Source organism: Chiloscyllium plagiosum, unplaced genomic scaffold, assembly GCF_037043375.1.
Source record: "Chiloscyllium plagiosum isolate Xiang-an unplaced genomic scaffold, Cpla_swu_hap1 HiC_scaffold_9, whole genome shotgun sequence".
Lineage (NCBI taxonomy): Eukaryota > Metazoa > Chordata > Chondrichthyes > Orectolobiformes > Hemiscylliidae > Chiloscyllium > Chiloscyllium plagiosum.
In genome coordinates, this window is record NW_028270147.1 from 20,458,789 (window position 1) to 20,483,907 (window position 25,119).

Here is a 25,119-nt window from a genome sequence, read left to right on the forward strand (position 1 = left end):
TGTCACTAGTTTTGAGGTTCCTTTCATCAACCCACAATGTCACAAGCTGCTTTTTCTTTGATACTAGGACATTGAGGTCAAGAATGCAAATTCGTGGGCAAATTTGGGCAAAATGACAATTACAACTCCGCCAACAATAAAATCGTCGAGTGAGAGTTTCAAATTGTTCAGAAAAGCAGCAATGGAGAAAGAACAACGTGAGAAAGCTTTGAAAGCTCAGCAAGAAATGAAAATATCCCATCTTGAACAAACTGACAATGAACAAAAGAAAATGGCTTCAGAGCAGCAACGGTAATAATTACACTTAGAGTGGGTTTGAACCTATAAGAATTATCTTTGCTAGCAACAGCCACCTTCTGAATGTTCTTGCTTCTTGCGAACATGGGAGCAGGACTTCACCATTTCAGCCCATCCAACCTGCCCCTCCCATTCAACACTATTATGGCTGATCAACACTTCAATACCTTTTGCCCATGCCATCCCCATAATTCTCTCTGCCATTGGTAATCAGAAATCTATCAAACCCTAGCTGAAATATACTCAAAAACTGAGGTTCACTATTCTCTGTTATAGAGAATCCTGAGTCTAAAAAAATTCTAAGGGCATTTAAATGGTCATTGGATAAACATTTGGATGATAATGGAATAGTGTATGTTAGATGTGCTTTAGATTGAGGGCCAAAGGGCCTGTACTGCACTGTGATGTTCTATGGACCTAAGCGCTACTCCCTCATTTTAAAATTGTGCCATGAGTTCTAGATTGCCCAACCAGATGAATCATACCTGCATCAACCCTGCCTGTCCCTTTTTTATATATTTTGTAAATTTCCATGAGATCACCTCACATTCTTCAAAACTTTCATAGAGTCATAGAGATGTACAGCATGGAAACAGACCCTTGGGTCCAACCCGTCCATGCCGACAAGATATCCCAACCCAATCTAATCCCACCTGCCAGCACCTGGCCCATATCCCTCCAAACCCTTCCTATTCATATACCCATCCAAATGCCTCTTAAATGTTGCAATTGTAGCAGCCTCCACCACATCCTCTGGCAGCTCATTCCATACACGTACCACCCTCTGCGTGAAAAAGTTGCCCCTTAGGTCTCTTTTATACCTTTCCCCTCTCACCGTAAACCTATGCCCTCTAGTTCTGGACTCCCCGACCCCAGGGAAAAGACTTTGTCTATTTATCCTATCCATGCCCCTCATAATTTTGTAAACCTCTATAAGGTCACCCCTCAGCCTCTGCTCCAGGGAAAACAGCCCCAGCCTGTTCAGCCTCTCCCTGTAGCTCAGATCCTCCAAACTTGGCAACATCCTTGTAAATCTTTTCTGAACCCTTTCAATTTGCACAACATCTTTCCAATAGGAAGGAGACCAGAATTGCACGCAATATTCCAACAGTGGCCTAACCAATGACCTGTACAGCCGCAACATGACCTCCCAACTCCTGTACTCTGTTCTCTGACCAATAAAGGAAAGCAAACGCCTTCTTCACTATCCTATCTACCTGCAGCTCCACTTTCAAGGAGCTATGAACCTGCACTCCAAGGTGTCTCTGTTCAGCAACACTTCCTAAGACCTTACCATTAAGTGTATAAGTCCTGCTAAGATTTGCTTTCCCAAAGTGCAGCACCTGGCATTTATCTGAATTAACCACCATCTGCCACTTCTCAGCCCATTGGCCCATCTGGTCCAGATCCTCTGTTGTAATCTCAGGTAACCCTCTTCGCTGTCCACTAGACCTCCAATTTTGGTGTCATCTGCAAACTTACTAACTGTGTACCTCTTATGCTCGCATCCAAATCATTTGTGTAAATGACAAAAAGTAGAGGGCCCAGCACCGATCCTTGTGGCACTCCACTGGTCACAGGCCTCCAGTCTGAAAAACAACCCTCCACCACCACCACCCTCTGCTTTCTACCTTTTGAGCCAGTTCTGTATCCAAATGGCTAGTTCTCCCTGTACTCCTTGAGATTTAACCTTGCTAATCAGTCTCCCATGGGGAACCTTGTCAAACGCCTTACTGAAGTCCATATAGATCACATCTACTGCTCTGCCCTCCTCAATCTTTTTTGTTACTTCAAAAAACTCAATCAAGTTTGAGAGACATGATTTCCCATGCACAAAGCCATGCTGACTGTCCCGAATCAGTCCTTGCCTTTCCAAGTACATGTACATCCTGTCCCTCAGGATTCCTTCCAACAACTTGCCCACCACCGAGGTCAGGCCCACCAGTCTATAGTTCCCTGGCTTGTCTTTACCACCCTTCTTAAACAGTGGCACCATGTTAGCCAACCTCCAGTCTTCAGGCACCTCACCTGTGACTTTCGATGATACAAATATCTCAGCAAGAGGCCCAGCAATCACTTCTCTAGCTTCCCACAGAGTTCTCGGGTACACCTGATCAGGTCCTGGGGATTTATCCACCTTTAACTGTTTCAAGACATCCAGCACTTCCTCCTATGTAATCTGAACATTTTGCAAGATGTCACCATCTATTTCCCTCCTGTCTAAATCTTCCATATCCTTTTCCACAGTAAAAACTGATGCAAAATATTCATTTAGTATCTCCCCCATTTTCTGTGGCTCCACACAAAGGCTGCCTTGCTGATCTTCGAGGGGCCCTATTCTCTCCCTAGTTACCCTTTTGTTCTTAATATATTTGTAAAACCTCTTTGGATTCTCCTTAATTCTATTTGCCAAAGCTATCTCATGTTCCCGTTTTGCCCTCCTGATTTCCGTCTTAAGTATACTCCTACTTTCTTTATACTCTTCTAAGGATTCACTCGATATATCCTGTCTATACCTGACATATGCTTCCTTTTTTTTCTTAACCAAACCCTCAATTTCTTTAGTCATCAAGCATTCCCTACACCTTTCACCCTGACAGGAATATACTTTCTCTGGATTCTTGTTATCTCATTTCTGAAGGCTTCCCATTTTCCAGCTGTCCAATTACTTACGAACATCTGCCTCCAATCAGCTTTTGAAAGTTCTTGCCTAATACTGTCAAAATTGGCCTTTCTCCAATTTAGAACTTCAACTTTTAGATCTGGTCTATCCTTTTCCATCACTATATTTTAAAACGAATAGAATTATGGTCGCTGGCCCCAAAGTGCTCCCCCACTGACACCTCAGTCACCTGCCCTGCCTTATTTCCCAAGAGTAGGTCAAGTTTTGCACCTTCTCTAGTAGGTATATCCATATACTGAATCAGAAAATTGTCTTGTATGCACTTAACAAATGCCTCTCCATCTAAACCCTTAACACTATGGCAGTCCCAGTCGATGTTTGGAAAGTTAAAATCCCCTACTATAACTATCCTATTATATTTACAGATAGCTGAGATCTCCTTACAAATTTGTTTCTCAATTTCCTTCTGACTATTGGGGGGTCTATAATACAATCCCAATAAGGTGATCATCCCTTTCTTATTTCTCAGTTCCACCCAAACCGAGAATATAGGACCCGTTTGCCCAATCTATCTTCATAGGACAGTCCTGTCATCCTGGGAACAAGTCTGATGAACCTTCATTGCACTTTCTCTATGGCAATAATATCTTCCTCAAGATAAGGAGATCAAAATTGTACACACTACTCCCACTATGATCTAACCAAACTTTTATACAATGGAAGCAAGACTTCACTACTCTTGTACTCAAAATCCCTTGCAACAAAGGGTTCTAATCAATTAGTCTTCCCAATAGCTTGCTACACCTGCTTGTGAAACTACTAAGGTCTTTTGTTACATTTATACTTACCTATCTTTCACCACTTATGAAGTACTTTGCATGTCTGTTTCTTCTTGCAAAGTGAATGACCTCACATTTTCACATTATTTTCCATCTCCCACATTCTTGTTATTCACTACATCTGTCCAAATTCTCCTGAAGCTGCTTTACATCTTCCTGTCACAAATGTGCTTGTTTAGTTTTGTATTTGCATATTTGGAAATATTACATTTGGTCTCCCAACTCCAAATTATTGATTTTGTGTGTGTGTGTGTGTGAGAACACAACTGGGGCCTAATTGCTGATCCTTGAAGTACCCCACTAATCAGTCTGCCAATATGAGAATAACATATTATACATACTCCTGTTTTCAGTCTGTCAGCTGATCATTAATCATGTAAGTACATTATTTTATATCCCATATTCTTTAATTTTTCTAACCAGCCTCCTGTGGAGAACTTTATCAAACACTTTCTGAAAATCTAAATATGCTATCCATCAATTCTGCTTTATTGTTTTTCCAGTAACATCTTCAAAAATACTCCAAACTTGTCCAGCAGGATTTCTTATTTCGAAATACATGCTGACTATGTCCAATCAGATCATTATTATCCAAGTGTTTACTTATTGCATCCTTTGCAATAGAATCTAGTATTTTCCCTACCTGAAGAAGGGCTTATGCCCGAAACGTCGATTCTCCTGTTCCTTGGATGCTGCCTGACCTGCGCTTTTCCAGCAACACGTTTTCAGCTCTGATCTCCAGCATCTGCAGCCCTCACTTTCTCCCTACCTCTGATGTAAGGCTAACAGGTTTGTAGTTCCTGGTTTTCTCTCTCGTTCTCTTCTTGAATAGTGAGTGACATTTGCTGCCTTTCAACCCACAAGAGTCATTCCAGAATCTATTAATTTTGGAAAGTAACCTCAATTGCACCATATTTCTCTCCAGCTATCTCCTTCAGCACTCATCTAGATGAGAATAAGGTACTGGGGATTTATCAACTTTCAACCCCATTAATTTCTCCAGTACAATTTTCTTACTAATTTCCTGCTACTACTCATTCTCCACAGTCACATGGAATTATTTTTGAAGTTCTGAGAGATTTCTTGAGTCTTCCTCAGTGAAACAGTAATATTTAACTTCTCTGCCATTTCTCTATTCCGCATTATAAATTCCCCTGACATTGCCTGTAATACTATCTTTCATTTTAGCTAAGCATTTCCTTTCTGCATGCCCGTAGAAGCTTTTATAGTCAGCTTATGTATTTTACTTGACTGCACTTTTTAAAAACATTATTCATGAAAATGGGCATTGCTGACAGGATCAATGTTTATTGCCCATCCCTTATTGCCCTTGAATTGGCTAGGCCATTTGAGAGGGTAGTTAAGAATCAACTGCACTGCTGTGTGTCGGAGTAGTGTGTAGGTCAGGCCAAGTAAGGATGACAGATTTCCTTCTCTAAAGGATACTGGGTATTTACAATGGACAGTGGTTACATGGTCAACAATAAAGAAACTTTTTAAATTCCAGATTTTTTTTTTAAATTTCACAGGACTCTAACCCCAGTGTGTTAGGAACTGTGGAATACTCATCAAGTGACATTACTATTATGCTACAACCTTCGAATTTCATAATGCATTGACAAGCAATTCAGGATTGTCACCTCTGGTGGCTGTCTGTGTGGAGTTTGCAGTGCTCATTGATTGCATTCTACAATTCACTAATTTTTAAAAATTATTTATTCACTCATGGGATGTGGGTATCTCTAGCTAGGGCAGCATTTATTGCCCATCCCTAATTGCCGAGAGGGCAGTTAAGAGTCCACCACAATGCTGTGGGTCTGGAGTCACATGTAGGCCAAACCAGGCAAGGATGGCAGTTCCCTTTTTCTAAAGGACGTTAGTGAACCAGATAAGTTTTTCCAACAAGCAATGAATTTATGGTCATCATTAGACTCTTAATTCTAGATTCTTTATTGAATTCAAATTCCGCTATCTGCCATGGTGGGATTTGAATGCAAGTCCCCAGAAAATTAGCTGAGTTTCTGAATTAATAGTATAGCAATAATACCACTAGGCCATTGCCTCCCTGACATCTTCACTTGCTAATAAGATGGTTTGTTTCAGCACAAATATCAACACTGTAAAACCAGACAGAACAGAAGACTATGCTGAGCTGCAAGATGCATGTAGTTTGTCCAGTTTTCTAGTTGGCTTTATTTTAATTTATTCACAGGATGAGGGCATCCATGGCTAGGCCAACATGTATTGCCCTGAGGGTAGTTAAGAGTCAACCACGTTGCTGTGGTTTTGGAGTCAAATGTAGGCCAGACTGGGTAAGGACAACAGTTTCCTTCTCTAAAGGACCTTGATGAACCAGGTACGTTTTCCCAACAATTGACAATAGATTCATGGTCATCATTAGACACTTAATTCCAGATTTTTATTCAATTCAAGTTCTGCTATCTGCGTCTTTGGATTAACGGTCCACTGATACCACTGGACTATTGCTGTCTCATTGCTCCTTGATATTTGAAGCTGCAGAACCATAAGGTAAATATCAAGCCTACTATAATCCAAATAAGAATGTCATTATTCATAAAAATATTACAACAGAGATGGTACTGGATATCTTCAAATACATAAAAGTGGATAAATTCCAAGGACCTGATAAGGTGTACCCTAGAACTCTGGGAAGTCAGAGAAGCGATTGCTGGGCCCCTTGCAGAGCTATTTGCATCATGGATGGTCACAGGTGAGGTACCGCAAGACTGGAGGTTGGCTAACGTGGTGCCACTATTTAAGAAAAGTGGTAAGGAAAAGCCAGGGAATTATAGATGGGTGAGCCTGTCACTGTTGGTGGGCAAGTTGTTGGCGGGAATCCTGAGGGGCAGGATTTACATGCATTTAGAAAGGCAAGGACTGATGAGGGATAGTCAGCATGGCTTTGTGTGTGGGAAGTCCTGTCTCTCAAACTTAATTGAGTTTTTTGAAGAAGGAACAGAGAACATAGAACAAAGAGGACTGATGAAGGCAGAGCAGTGAACGCGATTTATATGGGCTTCATTAAGGCATTTGACAAGGTTCCTCATGGGAGACTGTTTAGCAAGGTTAGATCTCCTGGAATACAGGGAGAACTTGCCATTTGGATACAGAATTGGCTCAAAAGTAGAAGACAGTGTGGTGGTGGAGGATTGCTTTTCAGACTGGAGGCCTTGACCAGTGGAGTGCCACAAGGATCGGTGCTGGGTCCACTACTTTTCATCATTTATATAAATGATTTGGATGTGAACCTAAGAGGTACAGTTAGTAAGTTTGCAGATGACACCAAAATTGGAAGTACAGTGCACAGCGAAGAAGATTACCTCAGTACAACGGGATAGTGATCAGCTGGGCAAATGGACTGAGGAGTGGCATGGAGTTTCGTTTAGATAAATGTGAGGTGCTGCATTTTGGGAAAGCAAATCTTAGCAAGTCTTATACACTTATTGGCAAGGTGCTGGGGAGTTTTGCTGGACAGAGACCTGGAGTGCAGGTTCATAGTTCCTTGAAAGTAGAGTTGCAGGTAGATAGGATAGTGAAGAAGGCTTTTGGTTTGGTTTGCTTTATTGGTCAGAACGTCGAATATAGGAGTTGCGAGGTCATGTTGCAGCTGTACAGGACATTGGTTAGGCCACTTTTGGAGTACTGCATACAATTCTGGTCTCCTTCCTATCAGAAAGATGTTATGAAACTTGTAAGGGTTCAGAAAAGATTTACAAGGATGTTGCAAGGGTTGGAGGATTTGAGCTATAGGGAGAGGCTGAACAGGCTGGGGCTGTTTTCCTAAAGCATTGGAGGCTGAGGGGTGACCTTTGTAGAGGTTTATAATATCATGAGGGACATGGATAGGATAAATAGACAGTCTTTTTCCTGGGGTGGGGGGAGTCCAGAACTAGAGAGCATTGGTTTAGGGTGAGAGGGTGAAAGATATTAAAAGGGACCTGAGGGCAACATTTTCAGGCAGAAGATGGCGCAAATATGGAATGAGCTGCCAGAGGAAGTGATGGAAGGCATCTGGATGGGTATATGAATAGGAACGGTTTAGAGGGATATGGGCCAAATGCTGGCAAATGGGACTATATTAGATTAGGATATCTGGTCGGCATGGATGAGTTGGACCAAAGGGATTGTTTCTGTGTTGTACATGTGTATAACTTTGACATAGGAGTCTTCAGTCCACCAAGTCTTCACCATTTCAATGGGATTTTAAAGATCCAATGATCTCCATCTCCACTTTGCTATCTTTTCCCCATTACCCTTGAATCCTTTACTGATTTAAAAAATGTCTGTTGCAAATTATGTGGAGTTTAGAAAATATCTTTGAGGGCTTGATCAAAGACTATGGTTTTAGGGAGTGTGTTAAGAAGATCTGAGGGTGGTAGAGGGCTAGCATGGAAGAGGGAAGAAATTTCCGCATTTGGCTTGAGTATTGGAAGGCACAGTTAGGCAAAAAGCAGGAGTAAGAATTCACAATTGATTAGAATTGGAGTAGAAAATTTGGAGAGGTGATTAGTAGTGCTGATAGATATTGGCGATGAGAAGGCATAGCTATTGAGGTGTTGAAATAATTTAAAATTTGTGCTCATGAGGAAATAGCAAATAATGTGGGTCAGCAGACATAGGATGTCATTGTCAGATTGCCTCAAAGTGTATTCGATGCTTAGCTGTAAAGTAGCTGAAGGGCAAACAAGATTTTGGAATTTTTTGAAGAGGTAACAAGTAGGTTAGACCAGGGAAACCCAGTGGATGTGGTCTATCTAGACTTTCAAAAGGCCTTTGATAAGGTGCCACACGGGAGGCTGCTGAGCAAGGTGAGGGCCCATGGTGTTCGAGGTGAGCTGCTGGGATGGATTGAGGATTGGCTGTCTAACAGAAGGCAGAGAGTTGGAATAAAAGATTCTTTTTCAGAATGGCAGCTGGTGACGAGCGGTGTCCCGCAGGGTTTGGTGCTGGTGCCACAGCTGTTCGCATTATATATTAATGATTTGGATGAGGGAACCGGGGGCATTCTAGCGAAGTTTGCCGATGATACGAAGTTAGGTGGACAGGCAGGTAGTACTGAGGAAGTGGGGAGGCTACAGAAGGATCTAGACAGGTTGAGAGAGTGGTCCAGGAAATGGCTGATGGAATTTAATGTGAGCAAGTGCGAGGTCTTGCACTTTGGCAAAAAGAATAAAAGCATAGACTACTTTCTAAATGGTGAGAAAATTAATAAAGCCAAAGCACAAAGGGATCTGGGAGTGCTAGTCGAGGATTCTCTAAAGGTAAACATGCAGGTTGAGTCCGTGATTAAGAAAGCGAATGCAATGTTGTCTCTTATCTCAAGAGGGTTGGAATATAAAAGCAGAGATGTACTACTAAGACTTTATAAAGCTCTGGTTAGGCCCCATTTGGAGTACTGTGTCCAGTTTTGGTCCCCACACCTCAGGAAGGACATACTGTCACTGGAACGTGTCCAGCGGAGATTCACACGGATGATCCCTGGAATGACAGGTCTAACATATGAGGAACGGCTGAGGATACTGGGATTGTATTCGTTGGAGTTTAGAAGATTGAGGGGAGACTTAATAGAGACGTACAAAATAATACATGGCTTGGAAAAGGTGGATGCTAGGAAATTGTTTCAGTTAGACGAGGAGACTAGGACCCGTGGACACAGCCTTAGAATTAGAGGGGGTCATTTCAGAACAGAAATGCGGAGACATTTCTTCAGTCAGAGAGTGGTGGGCCTGTGGAATTCATTGCCACGGAGTGCAGTGGAAGCCGGGACGCTAAATGTCTTCAAGGCCGAGATTGATAGATTCTTGTTGTCTCGAGGAATTAAGGGCTACGGGGAGAACGCTGGTAAGTGGAGCTGAAATGCGCATCAGCCATGATTGAATGGCGGAGTGGACTCGATGGGCCGAATGGCCTTACTTCCACTCCTATGTCTTATGGTCTTATGGTCTTAAGATAGTCAAAACTATCACTGTTGATTATACCTGGCCTTTGGCATCACTGATAGTATAAAATGTATATTACTGCTGATCCGAGATCTTATGAAGTGATGGATCTAGAATTGATTTCATAGGAATAGCCATTTTTAACCTATCTTAATGTTTGTCAAAGATTAAGCTAGAATTTATTGTGGTTAATGTGGTTATGTGGCTTCATCTTGAACTACTACAGTCTGTACTTTCACATTACTACACAACAAGGAGGACCAGCAACTCTGAAGGAATGGTGACCTGTCCAGATCAGGAGGGGAACCTGAAGGTCTTTGTGTTCCGAAGTACCTGCTGCTCTTACAGTCCAAAGTTAGTTTTTTTAGATTTGATACCAAATAAAACTGAGATTCTGAAGCTCATTCTACAGATAGTATCCTTAGTGGAAAGACATGAGAAGCTAAACAAGTTTGCTTTCTTCTGGATCAAATTAAGATCTGTAAACACTATTTGTAACATTTATTAGGTAACATCTGTTAGGTGGTGAATCTTTGGAATTCCTTAACCCATAGGATAGTGCAGAAAGATTACATTGAGGTAAAAATTCAGCCATAAAAAGGTTGAAGACTTGAAGCATTTTTGAGGGGCTGAATGTATTTCACCACGCTTCTGTATAATAACATTCCAGATCTTGACCACCATCTGTGGGAAGAAATTTCTTCCAAGTTTCCATCTTTTGTGTTTTTGCGAATTATGATATTTAAATCTGATACTGATTGCTGATCTACGCAACTATGAAATAGAACAAAAAAGGAGAAACTATTAAGAGTGCTCTTTTATTTTGAATACTGTATTAGTTTATTCCTTAATCTGTTTTGCTCGGAGGTTAATCCTCACTTCTCCAATATCTGTAAATAACTTTACTCCCTCATTCACTGGTATTACTGTGATAAGGTACTGCTTTATCATCTACATATCTTTTATACCTTCTGAAAATGTAGTGCACAGAATTCTACATATTATTTCAGCTGACTAATGTTTTGTGTTTCTTTGTTTTTGTATTCAAGAACCCTATTTATCAAGTCAAGTATCCCAAATGCTTGCTTAACTACTTTCTGCTTGTGTTGCAGAGAAAAAGAGAAGGAAATTATCCCAGAAGAGAGTCAAACAATTCAAGCCGAGGTCAGTGAGAAATTGACTGAGCAGAAAATGCAGGAGGAGAATGAAACACAACAAGAATCATTGGATAAAGAAAGAGAATTGGCCAGGAAAAGGGCACAAGAACGTAGAAGAAGAGAAGCAGTAAGTAGCCAAAGAGAAATATTTTCAAGACTGTTCTGCAATTTATTTCACAAATGACTAAATAGTTGATGTGACTTGTACTCTGCTCGGATGGTAGTTTTCAGGTAGTTTTTAAATCTCTAAGGAGCTGCTTCCACCACTTGTAAAAGTTGCAGAAGCACATTTCTTATTCACTGTAAGGACACAATATACAATTAATTTGTCTCCGCTGTTTCAGTCCACAGTTCAAAAGCTGCTGCTTTCAAATCATTAAGAAATTGCTCCATTTTGGTGGTACTATAATACAATGTAATGACTAGGAATCCAGGGTGATTTTTAAGAAACCACTTGCCTTAAGTCAATTAAGTTTTGACTTGGTGCATGTTATTTAATGCCATGGTACTGTGGTTGTAGAAAAATAAGTGAGTTTATCCGTAAATTTGTTTAAAAACAATCTTTTATCAACTATCTACACAAGGTGCATGACTGAATAGGATTTGCTTGTTGAAAAGCTATCGCTTCACTTGCAGACTTGGAATTTTCAATGGCATTTGTTTAGGAAAAACTGAGATATATCGACTTTATAGTGGAAAACTGGACTCTGTACTGAGGCAGCTGCTATGCAACAGTGATGAGAAGGATCGACCACTCACTTCTACATTATTGGGAAGTGTTGTTTCCTCATACAGTGCTCCAGGTACAGGAAAGATGTCAGAGAAGAGTGTGACATTTGACAGTTGTTGGAACTGAGATATAGTATAGCTGTATCAGTGTAGCCAGCAAAGAGCTGATGCTGGTGAGGAGGTGACAGACTACATGAGGGTTGTCAGTCTGTGCTGTGGTGAAAAAGCGTGGCTAAATCTAATACGATCTCCACAAAATCAACATTCATGGCATCTTTCTCCTTGCATAGACCTGCATCTACTCTTAGGTGACAGAAACTATGTCGCATCCTGCAACTTCATGCCCAGAGTATCCATGATCTGCATGTAGCCTGACCTGAAAATAGATTAGAAGATCCAGAAAATACATTTATGTCCTCTGGATGGAGTGTTCTCAAAATTTGCTGCTGAATAGAGGGGTTCAGGGCAACATTAGCTTCTCCGGAATACTAATACTAAAGAACACTGTTAATTAAAAACAATGTTCAGAATGATCCTCGCTATGGCAAGGTGTAGCATGAAAACTGCCCCTTAACCATTGAAATATATCCTGGAACTATCTTGGATGTTCAAAGTTGAAGGAGGTAAGGCTCGAGTTGCGCTTCAGTATCAGAAAGGACAAACAAACCAGTCATTATAACTAATTTAAAGCTAGTCCTCCTCCTGTTAACAAAAACATCTGAGTACCAGGAATGATCTTGCTTCTGTAATTGTTCAATCTAATTTAATCATTTTCTATACAAAACCAAAAACACTTCATTCTTAGTCACTGAGTTTTGGCATGCTCATGACCTTTTGAGTGTGTGCTCAGTCAGAAACTGAGCTGCAGTTACTGCTGAATTTTTCTCCAAAGTATGTGCAAAATTTAGCCTTTCGCTAATCGCAGTAAAGTAAAGTCCTCTTCCAACCTTCTCCCACAGCGCAACATTTCTCCCTGTTGATTAAGGTCAGTGGTGAAATCGTGAAAACTATGTACTGTTTTAAAAATGCAGGGAGCCTGTCTTGGCAAAGTCAGATATAATGGTAGCATGCAACTTTGCCTTCACCTGAATGAAGAGAATGTTGTGAGCTGGGATCACAAACTGAAAAATTAAAGCCATTGTTAACTGGACAACAGTGATCCACAGGCTCCTGCACACACCTGAAGTCTTGGACTTCTACGAAGGGGATTGCCAGCAGCAGTGCCTCTTGCAAGATAATAAAGTTCTGTGGTAGTAAAGGCATTCAAATCGCAGCATCCTACGCCAAGCTAACATTCCCAGCTTTGAGGCACAAATCACTCAACCAGGAGCATGACACGCCATTTGTGTTCCTGATGCCAAATGTTTGAAGTGGCTGTTTTACTCTGACCTTGTTGGAAGAGAGGAGGACAGCAGAAGCACTTGAGGTGTTCTTAAATAGTCTCTGAAGAAACCAAAATGTCAGCCAACTCATGGGAAGCCCTGGCTTATGATTAGCCAACATTGAGAATTTAGAAGGCACTAAACATGGAATTCATCAGACGCATGCAGGGATGAAGTTGAGGCATCTGAGAGATTAGAATAGATTCCCTACAGTGTGGAAACAGGCCCTTCGGCCCAACAAGTCCACACTGACCCGCCGAAGAGTAACCCACCCAGACCCAGACTAATGCACCTAACACTGTGGGCAATTTAACATTGCCAATTTACCTGACCTGCACATCTTTGGACTGTGGGAGGAAACCGGAGCACCCAGACAAAACCCACGCAGACACTGGGAGAATGTGCAACCTCCCCACAGACAGTTGCCCAAGGCTGGAATCGAACATGCAACCCTAGTGCTGTGAGGCAGCAGTGCTAATCACTGAGCCACCGTGCCACCCTACGATTGTGCAAACTTCCAAGCATCACCTCTGCCTGATCCCCCAAACACTGCCTCCCAGTACAAGGATCGCCAGAAACTGCAGAGTCTGCAGATTATATGTTAAACTTAACAGCCATCTAAAATTCCATCAACTCAGACTGTAAGTGAGTCATCTTCAATCCTAAGTGTCTAAGAAGGCGGCTATTACCTTAAGATTATCCTTTAGCATTTAAAAATCGTAGAGCAACCTATTTAGTATATAATTTTTTAGAATATAAAACAAATATATTTTACAGTTATGAAGATTAATTTTATTATTTGAGAACTTGGGTTCTAAAGAGAAGGAAAACAGATTCTAGTTTTTCAATTGTGAATATCTGGCTTTTTAAAGTTAAATGTAGTTTTGAAATGACTAAAGTTTACAAGAAGTCTTGTCACTTCGGCTGAGGCAGATGATTGCTAAGGTTTCTGCTCACTTGAGTTGTATGACCGCTCGGATTGGGGAAATCAGCATTCTGCAAGCAGTCAGGGCGAGAGAGAAGTCCTGAAGTGCATAGAATTCAAGGAGAAGGAAATTCTAGAAGTGAAAGGCTACAGAAGTATCAGAAGACATCTTGAAGAGGTGAATTTAGGGAATCCATGTTAAGTAATAGACATGTGAGTAGCAGTTTGTTTTAAAGGTCTCTAGCAATGTTCCCTTTTAATGTTTCTTCCTGTTATGCAGACCTGAGAGGTCCATGTACATTAGCGGCTTCTGGAAATGGAAGCAATGTTCATCAGCATGAACTTCTCAACATCTGTGTAAGTGTGCAGCTTAGAGGAAGCATTAGTGTTTGGAGCAGACATTAGCCAATGAAAGAAGCATCAAGTAACTGCACTGAAATTTGTTGCATGAAAGCCAATTACATCCGTGCCAGATGCACAAGACGCTTCAGTGTGGCGATGAGGATGATTGCATTAAAGTTTTTTAGTATGTGGGAGTGTGTTGATGGAATAAAGTGGGTGAATCTTTTTAATGTTTGTAATGAGATCCCTCAAATGTTTCTATCTAATATTGTGATAGTGTAGACTTCAGAACTTTTAATAATGAGTTAGCAAAGACAAGCTGGCACACATGGAAAGAAGCAGCAAAACTGTCTGGAATAAACTGCTACAGGACGAGCCGAAACTTCTACAGGAATTGAAACCAATTAGTTACATCTGTGAAAAGAGGGAATTGTAGGTTCTCTAGTGACACATGGTAGTATCCTTGCCCTGGACTTAGGAGACCCAGGTTCAAATCCCACCTGCTCCAGAGGAGTGTAATAATATCTCTGAAGAGGTTGATTAGAAAACTAGGTTAATTTTTTTAAAAGGGAGTTAAAACTGCATGAACAAAATTGCTTTGACACTTGCATAAAGCATCTAGCTTCTCAAGCCACAAGCCAATGATGGCCTGCAGAAGAATTTAAGGAGTTAACTGCAGGAAAGCAGGTCTTCAAACAGGCAGCCAATGCAGAATGTAACCAGGAACACGGGAGCTATTTCTGATGAGGCAAGCTACAGACTTTCAGTAATTTAGATGAAAGGACTTAAAAATAAAATTTATCAGTAATATCTGTCACAGTCCTCTGAAGGACTGTATAAGAATTGAACATGCTCTCTGGAGTTCTGTTGGAGAGTAACTTAGCAAAAGGATCAAACTCTGGACACGTCTAGAAACAGACACTGTCACTTGAAATCGTTGCTAAGTTCCACCATTAATCAGGTAATAGCCAAGTTGAGTTGAGGTTTAACTCGCTTACTTGAGGTCTTATTTTGGTTGCTACGTTCAATAAAATTTAAATCATTTCTTTCAGTACTTGATTGTCTGTGAGATTTCTTAATTAGTAGCTGAATGAAAGGTGATTTGCCCACAAGAATATGGTTTGTAATATAATTTTTATTTTTGTCTTCTAAACCATAAGACCGTAAGACGTAGGAGTGGAAGTAAGGCCATTCAGCCCATCGGGTCCACTTAGCTATTTAATCATGGCTGATGGGCGTTTCAATACCACTTACCTGCACTCTTCCCATAGCCCTTAATTCCTTGCGAGATCAAGAAGAGACCCAACATCCCGGCCTCCATTGCGCTTCGTGGCAGTGAATTCCACAGACTCACCAAGAAATGTCTCCTCATATCCATTCTAAATTGACTCTGCCCACAGATCCTAGTCTCCCCGCCTAATGGAAACAACTTCCCAGCATCCACCCTTTCTAAGTCATGCATTATCTTGTAAGTTTCTATTAGATCTCCCCTCAACCTTCTAAACTCTAATGAATTCAATCCTAGGATCCTCAGCCAATCATTATGTTAGGCCTACCATTCAAGGGATCATCCATGTGAATCTCTGCTGGATATACTCCAGTGCCAGTATGTATTTCCTGAGGTGTGGGGTCCAAAATTGGACACCGTATTCTAAATGGGGCCTAACTAGAGCTTTATAATGTCTCAAAGCACATTGCTGCTTTTATATTCCAACCCTCTTAAGTTAAATAACAACATTGCATTTGCTTTCTTAATCACGGACTCAACCTGCAAATCAATCTTTAGAGAATCCTGGACTAGCACTCCCAGATCCCTTTGTACTTCGGCTTTATGAATTTTCTCACCGTTTAAAAAATAGTCCATGCCTGTATTCTTTTTGCCAAAGCACAAGACCTCATATTTGCTCACATTGAATTTCATCAACCATTTCTTGGGCCACTCTCCTAAACTGTCTAAATCTTTCTGCAGCCTCCCCACCACCTCAGTACTCCCTGCCTGTCTGCCTAACTTCGTATCATCGGTGAACTTCGCCAGAATGCCCCCGTCCCTTCGTCCAGATCATTAATGTATAAAGTGAATAGCTGAGGCCCAAACACTGAGCCCTGCAGGACCCCACTTGTCACCAGCTGCCATTCCGAAAAAGAACCTTTTATCCCAAACTTCTGCCTTCTGTCAGGCAGCCAATCCCTAATCCATGCCAGTAGCTCACCTCGAACTATGGGCCCTCCCCTTACTCAGCAGCCTCTCGTGAGGCACCTTATCAAAGGCCTTTTGGAAGTCTAGGTAGATAACATCCACTGGGTTTCCCTGGTCTAAACTACTTGTGACCTCTTCAAAGAATTCTAACAGGTTTGTCAGGCACGACCTCCCCTTAGTAAATCCATGTTGACTTGTTCTAATCTGACCCTGTACTTCCAAGAATTTAGAAATCTCTTCCTTACTGATGGATTCTAGAATTTTACCTACAACTGAGGTGAGGCTAATCGGCCTATGATTTTCCACCTTTTGTCTTGATCCTTTCTTGAACAAGGGAGTTACAACAGCAATTTTTAAATCATTTGGGACTTTCCCTGACTCCAGTGATTTTTGAAAGATCACAGTCAGCGCCTCCACTAGTTCCTCAGCCACCTCTCTCTGAACTCTTTGATGTAGCCCATCCGGGCCAGGAGATTTATTGGGCTTTTTTTTTTTTAGACCTTCCACCTTTTCTAGCACTTTGTTATGTAATGGCTACCATACTCAACTCTCCCTCTGACTCTCCTTTAATTGTTGGGATATTACTCCTGTCTTCCTCTGTGAAGACTGACACAAAATACTTACGTTCTTCAGCTATTTCCTTGTCTCCCAGCACTAGCCTTCCAGTATCAATTTGGAGCAGCCCAATTTCTACTTTTGCCTCTCGTTTGTTTCTTATGTATTGAAAGAAATTTTTTACTATCATTTCTAATATTACTGGCTAGTTTACCTTCATATTTGATCCTCTCCTTCCTTATTTCTCTCTGTTATCCTCTGTTTGTTTTTGTAGTCTTCCCAATCTTCTGATTTCCCAGTGCTCTTGGTCACTTTATAGGTGCTCTCTTTTTCTTTGATACATTTCCTGACTTCCTTTGTCAGCCATGGCTCTCTGACCCCTCCCTGAATAATCTATCTTTTCTTTGGGATGAACCTCTGTACTGTGACCTCAATTACACCCAGAAATTCTTGCCATTGTTGCTCTACTGTCTTTCCCACTAGGCTCTGCTTCCAGTCGATTTTAGTTAGTTCCTCTCTCATGCCCCTGTAATTACCTTTATTAACATTACATCGATTTTACCTTCTCTCTTTCAAACTGCAGACTGAATTCTACCATATTATGATCACTGCCTCCTAAGCGTTCCCTTACTGTAAGCTCTTTTACAAAGTCTGGCTCATTACATAGCACTAAATCCAGAATAGCCTGCTCCTTTGTGGGCTCCATCACAAGCTGTTCCAAAAAGCCATCCTGTAAGCAATCCATGAATTCCTTTTCTTTGGATCCACCAACAACATTATTCAGCCAGTCCACCTGCACATTGAAGTCCCCCATGATCACTGTGACCTTGCCTTTCTGACATGCGCTATCTATTTCTTGGTACATCTTGCATCCCTGGTCCTGACCACTGCCGGGACTTCTGTACTTAACTCCCATTATGGTTTTTTTTTTTTGCCTTTGTGGTTCCTCAACTCCACCCACACAGACTCGCATCATCTGACCCTGTCATTCAGTGCCATAGACTTAATCTGATTCTTAAATAACAAGGCAACCCTGCCCCCCCCCCCCCATCTCCCTGTCTTTTCAATAAGTTGTAAATCCTTGGATGTTTAACTACCAGTCCTGAACCCCCTGCAAACACGTCTGTGATGCCTACCACATCGTAATCAATCACGAAGATTTGTGTTGTTAATTCATCTACTTTGTTACAAATACTACGAGCATTTAGATAAAGTGCCTTAATGCTAACATCTCTAGTAATATGTCCTATGTTATCCATCCTTCTTTGCTTCATTCCTAGTCTGCCTCGAACTTAAACCCTGCACACATGCTAACCTGCTGCTTATCTTTCTACCTGACTCCATACTCCGTTGCTTTCCCTTTCCCTACCCACCCCGCCCCCGACTGTCAAGTTTAAAGTCCTAATGACCATCCTATTTATCCTTTTCACCAGAACACTGGTTCCAGATTGGTTCAGGTAGAGACCATCCCATCAATAGAGATCCCTCCGGTTCCAAACCTGATGTCAATGTCCCATGAAATAGAATCCCTCTTCCCCACACCAATCTCTTAGCCAGGTGTTTGCTTCCCTAATTTTCTTATCCCTGTGCCAATTAGCACATGGCTCGGGCAGTAATCCAGAGATTATGACCCTCGAAGACCTGTTCTTCAATTTCCTCATAGTGCTTGATAATCCCCAAACAGGTCCTCCTTCCAAGCCTTGCACAAACAACGTGGACCACAACAATTGGATCCTGTCTCTCCCACTCCAATATCCTTTCAAGCTGGTTGGAGATGTCCTGTACCCTGGCACCGGACAGGCAACGCACCATGCGGGACTCCCAATCCGGCCCGCAAAGAATACTATCTGTTCCCCCTAATTATAGAATTCCCTAGAACAACTACTTGTCTTTTTGCTCCCCCCTCTTGAATGGCCTTCTACACCATGGTGCCGTGGTCAGCTGGCTCATCCTGTTCACACCCTTTTCCTCATCCATACAGGGAGCAAAAATCTCATACCTGTTGGCCAAGGTCAAGGGCTGAGGCTGTTCCACTCCTGAACTCAGAATCCCCCTACCTGCCTCACTTAGTCACACCCTGTTGTCCCTGATCACTCGCGAGTTTGAATTACTTAATCTAGCGGGTGAGACTGTCTTCTGAAACAAAGCATCCAGGTAGCTCTCCCCCTCCTGGATGTGCTACAGTGTTTGAAGCTCCGATTCCAAATCATCAACTCTGATCTGGAGTTCTTCCAGCAACCAACACTTGCTGCAGATGTGGTTGCTGCCGTTCACAATGGGATCAGCCAGCTCCCACATCATACAGCCACAGCACACCACCTGTCCAGCCATCTCTACTTAATTAATTTATATAAATTTGAGTTAAATAATTTCTAGTACTTCTCTACAGTCTTAACCAACCAATATTAAACTTTGAAATCTATCACACGATACACAAACATAAATTATAACACCTTACCTTAACAATACACGAGATTCCCTTTGTTGTTTGGTTAGAGGAGGAGGATTGGTGGGAGACACTACACGTGTAGTGTCTTGGGATTCAGCCGCTGCCCAAATATATACCCAGCAGTGCTCTGCTCCTCGTGTGGCCTCTCCCTCTGCTGCTCCCTTAAAAAGAGAGAGTGCTCCTCACTCTCACCTCTCGACAAACGGAGGCCCTGACGCCCGAGGTAAGTTTTTTTTTGAAAACAATTTTACTCACCTTCCCAGCAGTCCTCTGCTCCTCACTCTCCCCTCTCAACCTTGTTCTTTTATTCAAACTACAGTCAATTCTGCTATAACCTGTTTCTTCAACAGGAATTAGCTATAGCGCAAACGTTCCTTACCCATGTGGCTATAACGTGATTCCGACCTCAGTTTAAATGGTGCTGTATTACACTATTTTCTTAACGCGAGATTCCGTCTGTCACGTTATGTCAAAACTGACTTATACAAGTTCTGGTGACTGTTGAGTAACTGACTTCCCATGATAACCAAAAAGACACATAGAACTTGCGGCTTATCAAGCCAGGTTTTACTCTGGGATCTGGATTGTTCTGTATTACCATCAGCTAGGATCATAACAAGACCAATTATTATGAGTAACAGTTATTTGATTATTTAAAACATAATAACAAAATAATAATATAACAGCTAAGCCAGTCCTTTATAAATAGGTTCTACATTTTCTTTTGCTGGAAGTTTTTAACTGTTTGTTAACTTAACATTTTTTGGAAACTCAAACTGATCAGGTGTGTAACAAAATACTACCTACTTGCCTCGATGATGGTAATTTGGACAACACTCAAATCCAGAATAAAGCAACCACTCCACCAAGGACATGCAGGTCCTTGGACTCCTCCATCGCCAGACCATAGCAACACGACAGCAGGCGGAAGATGAGGCGCTCTTCCTCCAAGGAACCCTCCAACCACAAGGGATGAACTCTGATTTCTCCAGTTTCCTCATTTCCCCTCTTCCCCCCCCCCCCCCCCCCCCCCCCCCACCTTGTCTCAGTCCCAACCCTCGAACTCAGCATCACCTTCCTAACCTGCAATCTTCTTCCTGACCTCTCCGCCCCCACCCCCGCTCTGGCCTATCACCCTCCCCTTAACCTCCTTCCACCTATCGCATTTCCAATGCCCCTCCCTCAAGTCCCTCTTCCCTACCTTTTATCTTAGCCTGCTTGGTACAATTTCCTCATTCCTGAAGAAGGGCTCATGCCCGAAACGTCGATTCTCCTGCTCCTTGGATGCTGCCTGACCTGCTGCGCTTTTCCAGCAACACATTTTCAGTACTTAATCAGTAACCCTTAAACATTATTTTCCTTTATCATTACCACAGAATGACAGTTATAAGATCGATAAAATGCACAGCAGCAACTTGCCAAGTTTGCCTTTGAAGGCCCCTCCCAAACTTGCAACCTCTACCACTTAAAAGGAGAAAGGCAGAAGATGCCTGGACATATTACCACTTATGGGTTTCCCTCCAACCCCCACCATCCTGACTTGGAAATATATTACTCTTCCTTCACTGTCACTACTTCAAAAACTTGGAATTCCCTACATAAGGTCAAGTAGTTGTGCCAAATCATATGGATTACAACAGTTCAAGAAGGCAGCTCCCCATCACTATCTAGAGGGCAATTGGGGATGGGCAATAAATGTTCAGTTTGCTATAAACATCTGCATCTCTTGAAATAATTTTAAAATGTTCCCTTTTTTACAGATGGCGACTACCATTGACATGAATTTACAGAGTGATATTATGGCAACATTTGAAGAAAATCTTTGTATTAGAAATCTTTGAATCATGCAAAATAAATATCCCCTCTGCATGATAGTTGAGAAGGTCTATAAAGACAGGTAGCCATTGCAGTCCATTAAATATATTCTGGACACTGCTCATGACCAACAGATACTGACTGCAGTGTTTCCTGAGAGCTGAGGTGGAAGAACTTGCACTATTTGTTTTTCCTTCCATGTCCCAAATGCCCCAAAGCTCTTCAGAAATTAGCAATATTGTGCATTGTGTGAAGAAACTGGGTTCCCCAATGATGAAGGAAGCTTAAAACCCTTTTGAGAAAAAAAATTGAAGTGTAAATGAAAACGTGATCTATGTATTGAGCATTTAGAGATATAAGATTATAACAAAAATGAATGCAGAGAAAGCAAAAATTTAATCTATTGGCGCAAGTAGTCTAGAGTTGAGGGCAGTTATAAAGCTTGTGAAGTACAGTTGCAATTAACCAGATTACTGAAGTGATGTAATCTCAAGGGCCTGTATTGGGATAAAAATTGAAGAGACAAGGAATGTCTATGTTAACTTAGCAAATCATAATCTAACAAGTTAATGATTATAATAGGGGAAAAAAACTCACTTTTTTCTACCCTAACATTTTGACTTTGGCAATAAAATTAATAAATACAAGTGTTGTGATTTTTTTCTATCTTGTAAAATTGATTTTCTGATGCAGTTGGTATCAGGCACATAATAAGTAGATTTAGATTTTCTTTTGTCTCAATGGTGATCACACCATTTTGTGTAATAGGTTATGTTTCTGAAATTTGTACTTTTATAATGATACTGCTTTAGAACTGACAACTAATCTACATTTGCTAGCTGCTAATTAAACAAAAATGAATTCTCCTTTCTTTACAAGCTGTTTGTAGCAGCTTTTTGAAGTGGCATTGTTGCCTCAGTGTAGAAGTTAAAGTATGTGACCTTTTTGCTTTTGAAGGAGATTATAACAAATGGATAATCTTGTGTTTTCCATTCAACACCTCTGCTCTCTTGTGTCACTCTATTCAAACCTTACTCTGAAATGTGGTTATTCCTGAGCAGCATTTCTTCAAATTTGCAGTACTTACATTGGGGAAGTTTAGTGAGCTACTGTCACTTCAATGGATATCATGAATGAGAGATTTGTATACAAATATGGATAAACTTAAGAAAAAGCCTGAAGGATCATTTCTGGTATGACACAAGTGAGAATTTATAACCAGACATACAGTTCATTGCACCGGGCAAACGTTTTTTAAACTTCCATCTTTCCTGATTCCTTCTGTTTTTTTCTAGTATTTGAATGTTAATGCAATAATGCTTTCATTGTTGGATGTTTGTAATCTTTCACTGTCTCTGAAGTTGATCGTGTGCATTAAAAATTAGTAAATGTACATATTTTTGCACCTCATAATAAAGCAAAGTACTGAAGATGTTACCATTTTTGTACCAAATTTCTCATTAGCTTTTTGTAAGGAAAAGAAATTTTAATAACTGTGGTTAGCTATATTAACTTATTTTTGTGCCATTTAGAATTTCAATTTTGTTTTGGAGATGAGGTTAATGTTCTAAGCTGAAAGCTTTGTTACACACATTTTGTAATAAACCACCACTAAAGTTTAAGGTCTTCCAGTATGTATGATTATTGCTAATTGCTTTGTTCTGTGCAGCTCCCTTTTTGTTGGTTATTTTATGGCTTACTTATTCTTGACTGTCCAACAAGTATGTGGTACTTGCTCCCTGTATGGATGAGGAAAAGGTCTGCAGGGAGGATGGTCGAACTGACCACTGCATGTAGTCCAGGAAGCCATTCATGTAGGAGGCGCATGAAGGAAAATGATAGGGATTCTATAATTAGGGAACAGTGTCCTTTTGCAAGCCGGATTCAGAGCACCCCCCCCCACCACACAGTGTTACCTACTTGGTGCCAAGGTGAAAGATATATCAAGTCAGCTTGAAAGAAAACAGGGGAGAGAAGGGGTATCCAGTTGTTGGGGTCCATGTTGAGCTGAAAAATGTGTTGCTGGAAAAGCACAGTAGGTCAGGCAGCATCCAAGGAGCAGGAAAATCGACGTTTCGGGCATAAGCCCTTCAGGTCCTGTTGACACCAACAATGTGGGCAAGAGGTCCTATTTGGGCAGTTTCAGGAATTAGCGCCAATTGAAATTTGATTGGTATGATGGTGTATAGGCAACACCAACATGGCTGCAAGGAGATCAGGACTGGAAATTAAATATCCAAAGATGTGCATCATATTGAAAGGGCAGGCAAATACGCAGAGGAGGTAGTATTGTCGTTTTAGTTTTAAAAAAAAAATCAATAACTAGAAGCAATTTAGGGTTGGAAGGTGTAGAACCTTTTGTAGTAGAGCCTCCCAGCAGTAGTCAGGATCTGGGGTAGAAAATAAATCAGGACATAGAAACTGCATGTAAGAATGCTACGATTACAGTATCACTGGGGATTTCAGTATGCAGGTGGCACTGTTTGTGGAATATGTCAGACTTGTTTTTTTTTTGGAGCAGCATGTGGTAGAGCCCTTTAGGGAATAGGCAGTTCTAGATTTGATGACTTGTAATAGTCAAACAGAATAGAAACCGACCCCGCGGTCTAACTTGTCCATGCTGATCAGACATACCATCTGACTCAGACCCATTTGCCAGTATTTGACCCATGACCCCCTGAGCCCTTCCTATTCATGTATTTATCCAAATGCCTTCTAGATATTGTAATTGTACCAGCCTCCACCACTACCTCTGGCAGCTCAGTCCATGCAAGTACCATCCTCTGCATGAAAAAGTTACACCTCCAGTCGTTTTAAATCTTTCTCCTCTCACCTTAAACCTATGCCCTCTAGATTTAGACTCTCCCACCCTAGAAAAAAGGCCATGGCTATTCATGCCCACCATGATTTTATAAACCTCCATAAGTTCACCCCTCAGCCTCTGACATTCCAGTGAAAAAAGCCCAGCATATTCAGCCTCTCCCCATAGCTCATACCCTCCAGTCCCAGCAACATCCTTGTAAATCTTTTCTGCACACGCTGTCAAAATTTAACAATGCCCTTCTGTTGGAAGGATAATCAGAACCATACACAATATCCTAAAAGTGGCCTCACCAGTTCCTTAAGGAGCTTAAGGCGAATGAGCTCCTAGGGAAGCATTGGCCATAATATTACAGAATTCACCCTGCATTTTGAGAGGGAGAAACCAGAATCAGTTGTAACGGCAGTGCAATCGAGTAGAGGTAACCACGAAGAAATGCGAGAGGAGCTGGACAGAATTGATTGGAGTGAGTGGGATTGAAGCCTAACAGGGAAGATGGTGGAGCAGCAAAGACCAGAGTTTCTGGGGGTAATTAGGGAAGAAAAACAGAAATTCATTCCAAGAGGATTGGCTGACTGACGGAAGGCAGAGGGTAGGGATGATGGGCCATTTTTCAGAATGGCAGCCAGTAATGAGTTCCATTTGAAGTGGGGGGGGGGGGGGGGGTTAGCTGTGTTGGGGCCACATTATATTTTAATGATCTGGCAAAGGAACTGAGGGCGTTGTTGTTAAGTTTGCAGATGGTACAAAGATAAGTCAAGGGACAGATAGTGTTGAGGAAGTGGGGGGGGGGGTTGCAATCTGGCTTGGACAGGCTACGAGATGGGCAAAGAAATGACAGATGGAAAACAACGTGGGACAGTGTGAGGCTCTGGAAAGTAGTCTATACTGCTATGCTTTCTACCAAAGTGCAAATAGAGAAAGGCTTTGGAAATCTGAAACTTAAAGGGACTCCAATCCTAATTCAGGATTTCACGAGTGGAAGAGACTAAGACCTGAAGGGACAACCCTTCAGAACTGAAATGAGA

General features: G+C 41.5%; 1 protein-coding gene across 1 annotated transcript in view; it reads left to right on the forward strand.

The window, feature by feature from the left end:
* Positions 1-22,842, forward strand: part of LOC122554708 (bromodomain-containing protein 3-like) — a 98,947-nt gene extending 76,105 nt beyond the window's left edge. The window contains exons 16-18 of the mRNA XM_087990263.1: positions 68-291; positions 10,832-11,003; positions 21,216-22,842. Coding sequence (XP_087846389.1) covers positions 68-291; positions 10,832-11,003; positions 21,216-21,296 — 477 coding nt within the window. The 3' untranslated portion in view covers positions 21,297-22,842. The remainder of the gene's footprint in view (positions 1-67; positions 292-10,831; positions 11,004-21,215) is intronic.
* The last annotated feature ends 2,277 nt before the right edge of the window (positions 22,843-25,119 follow it).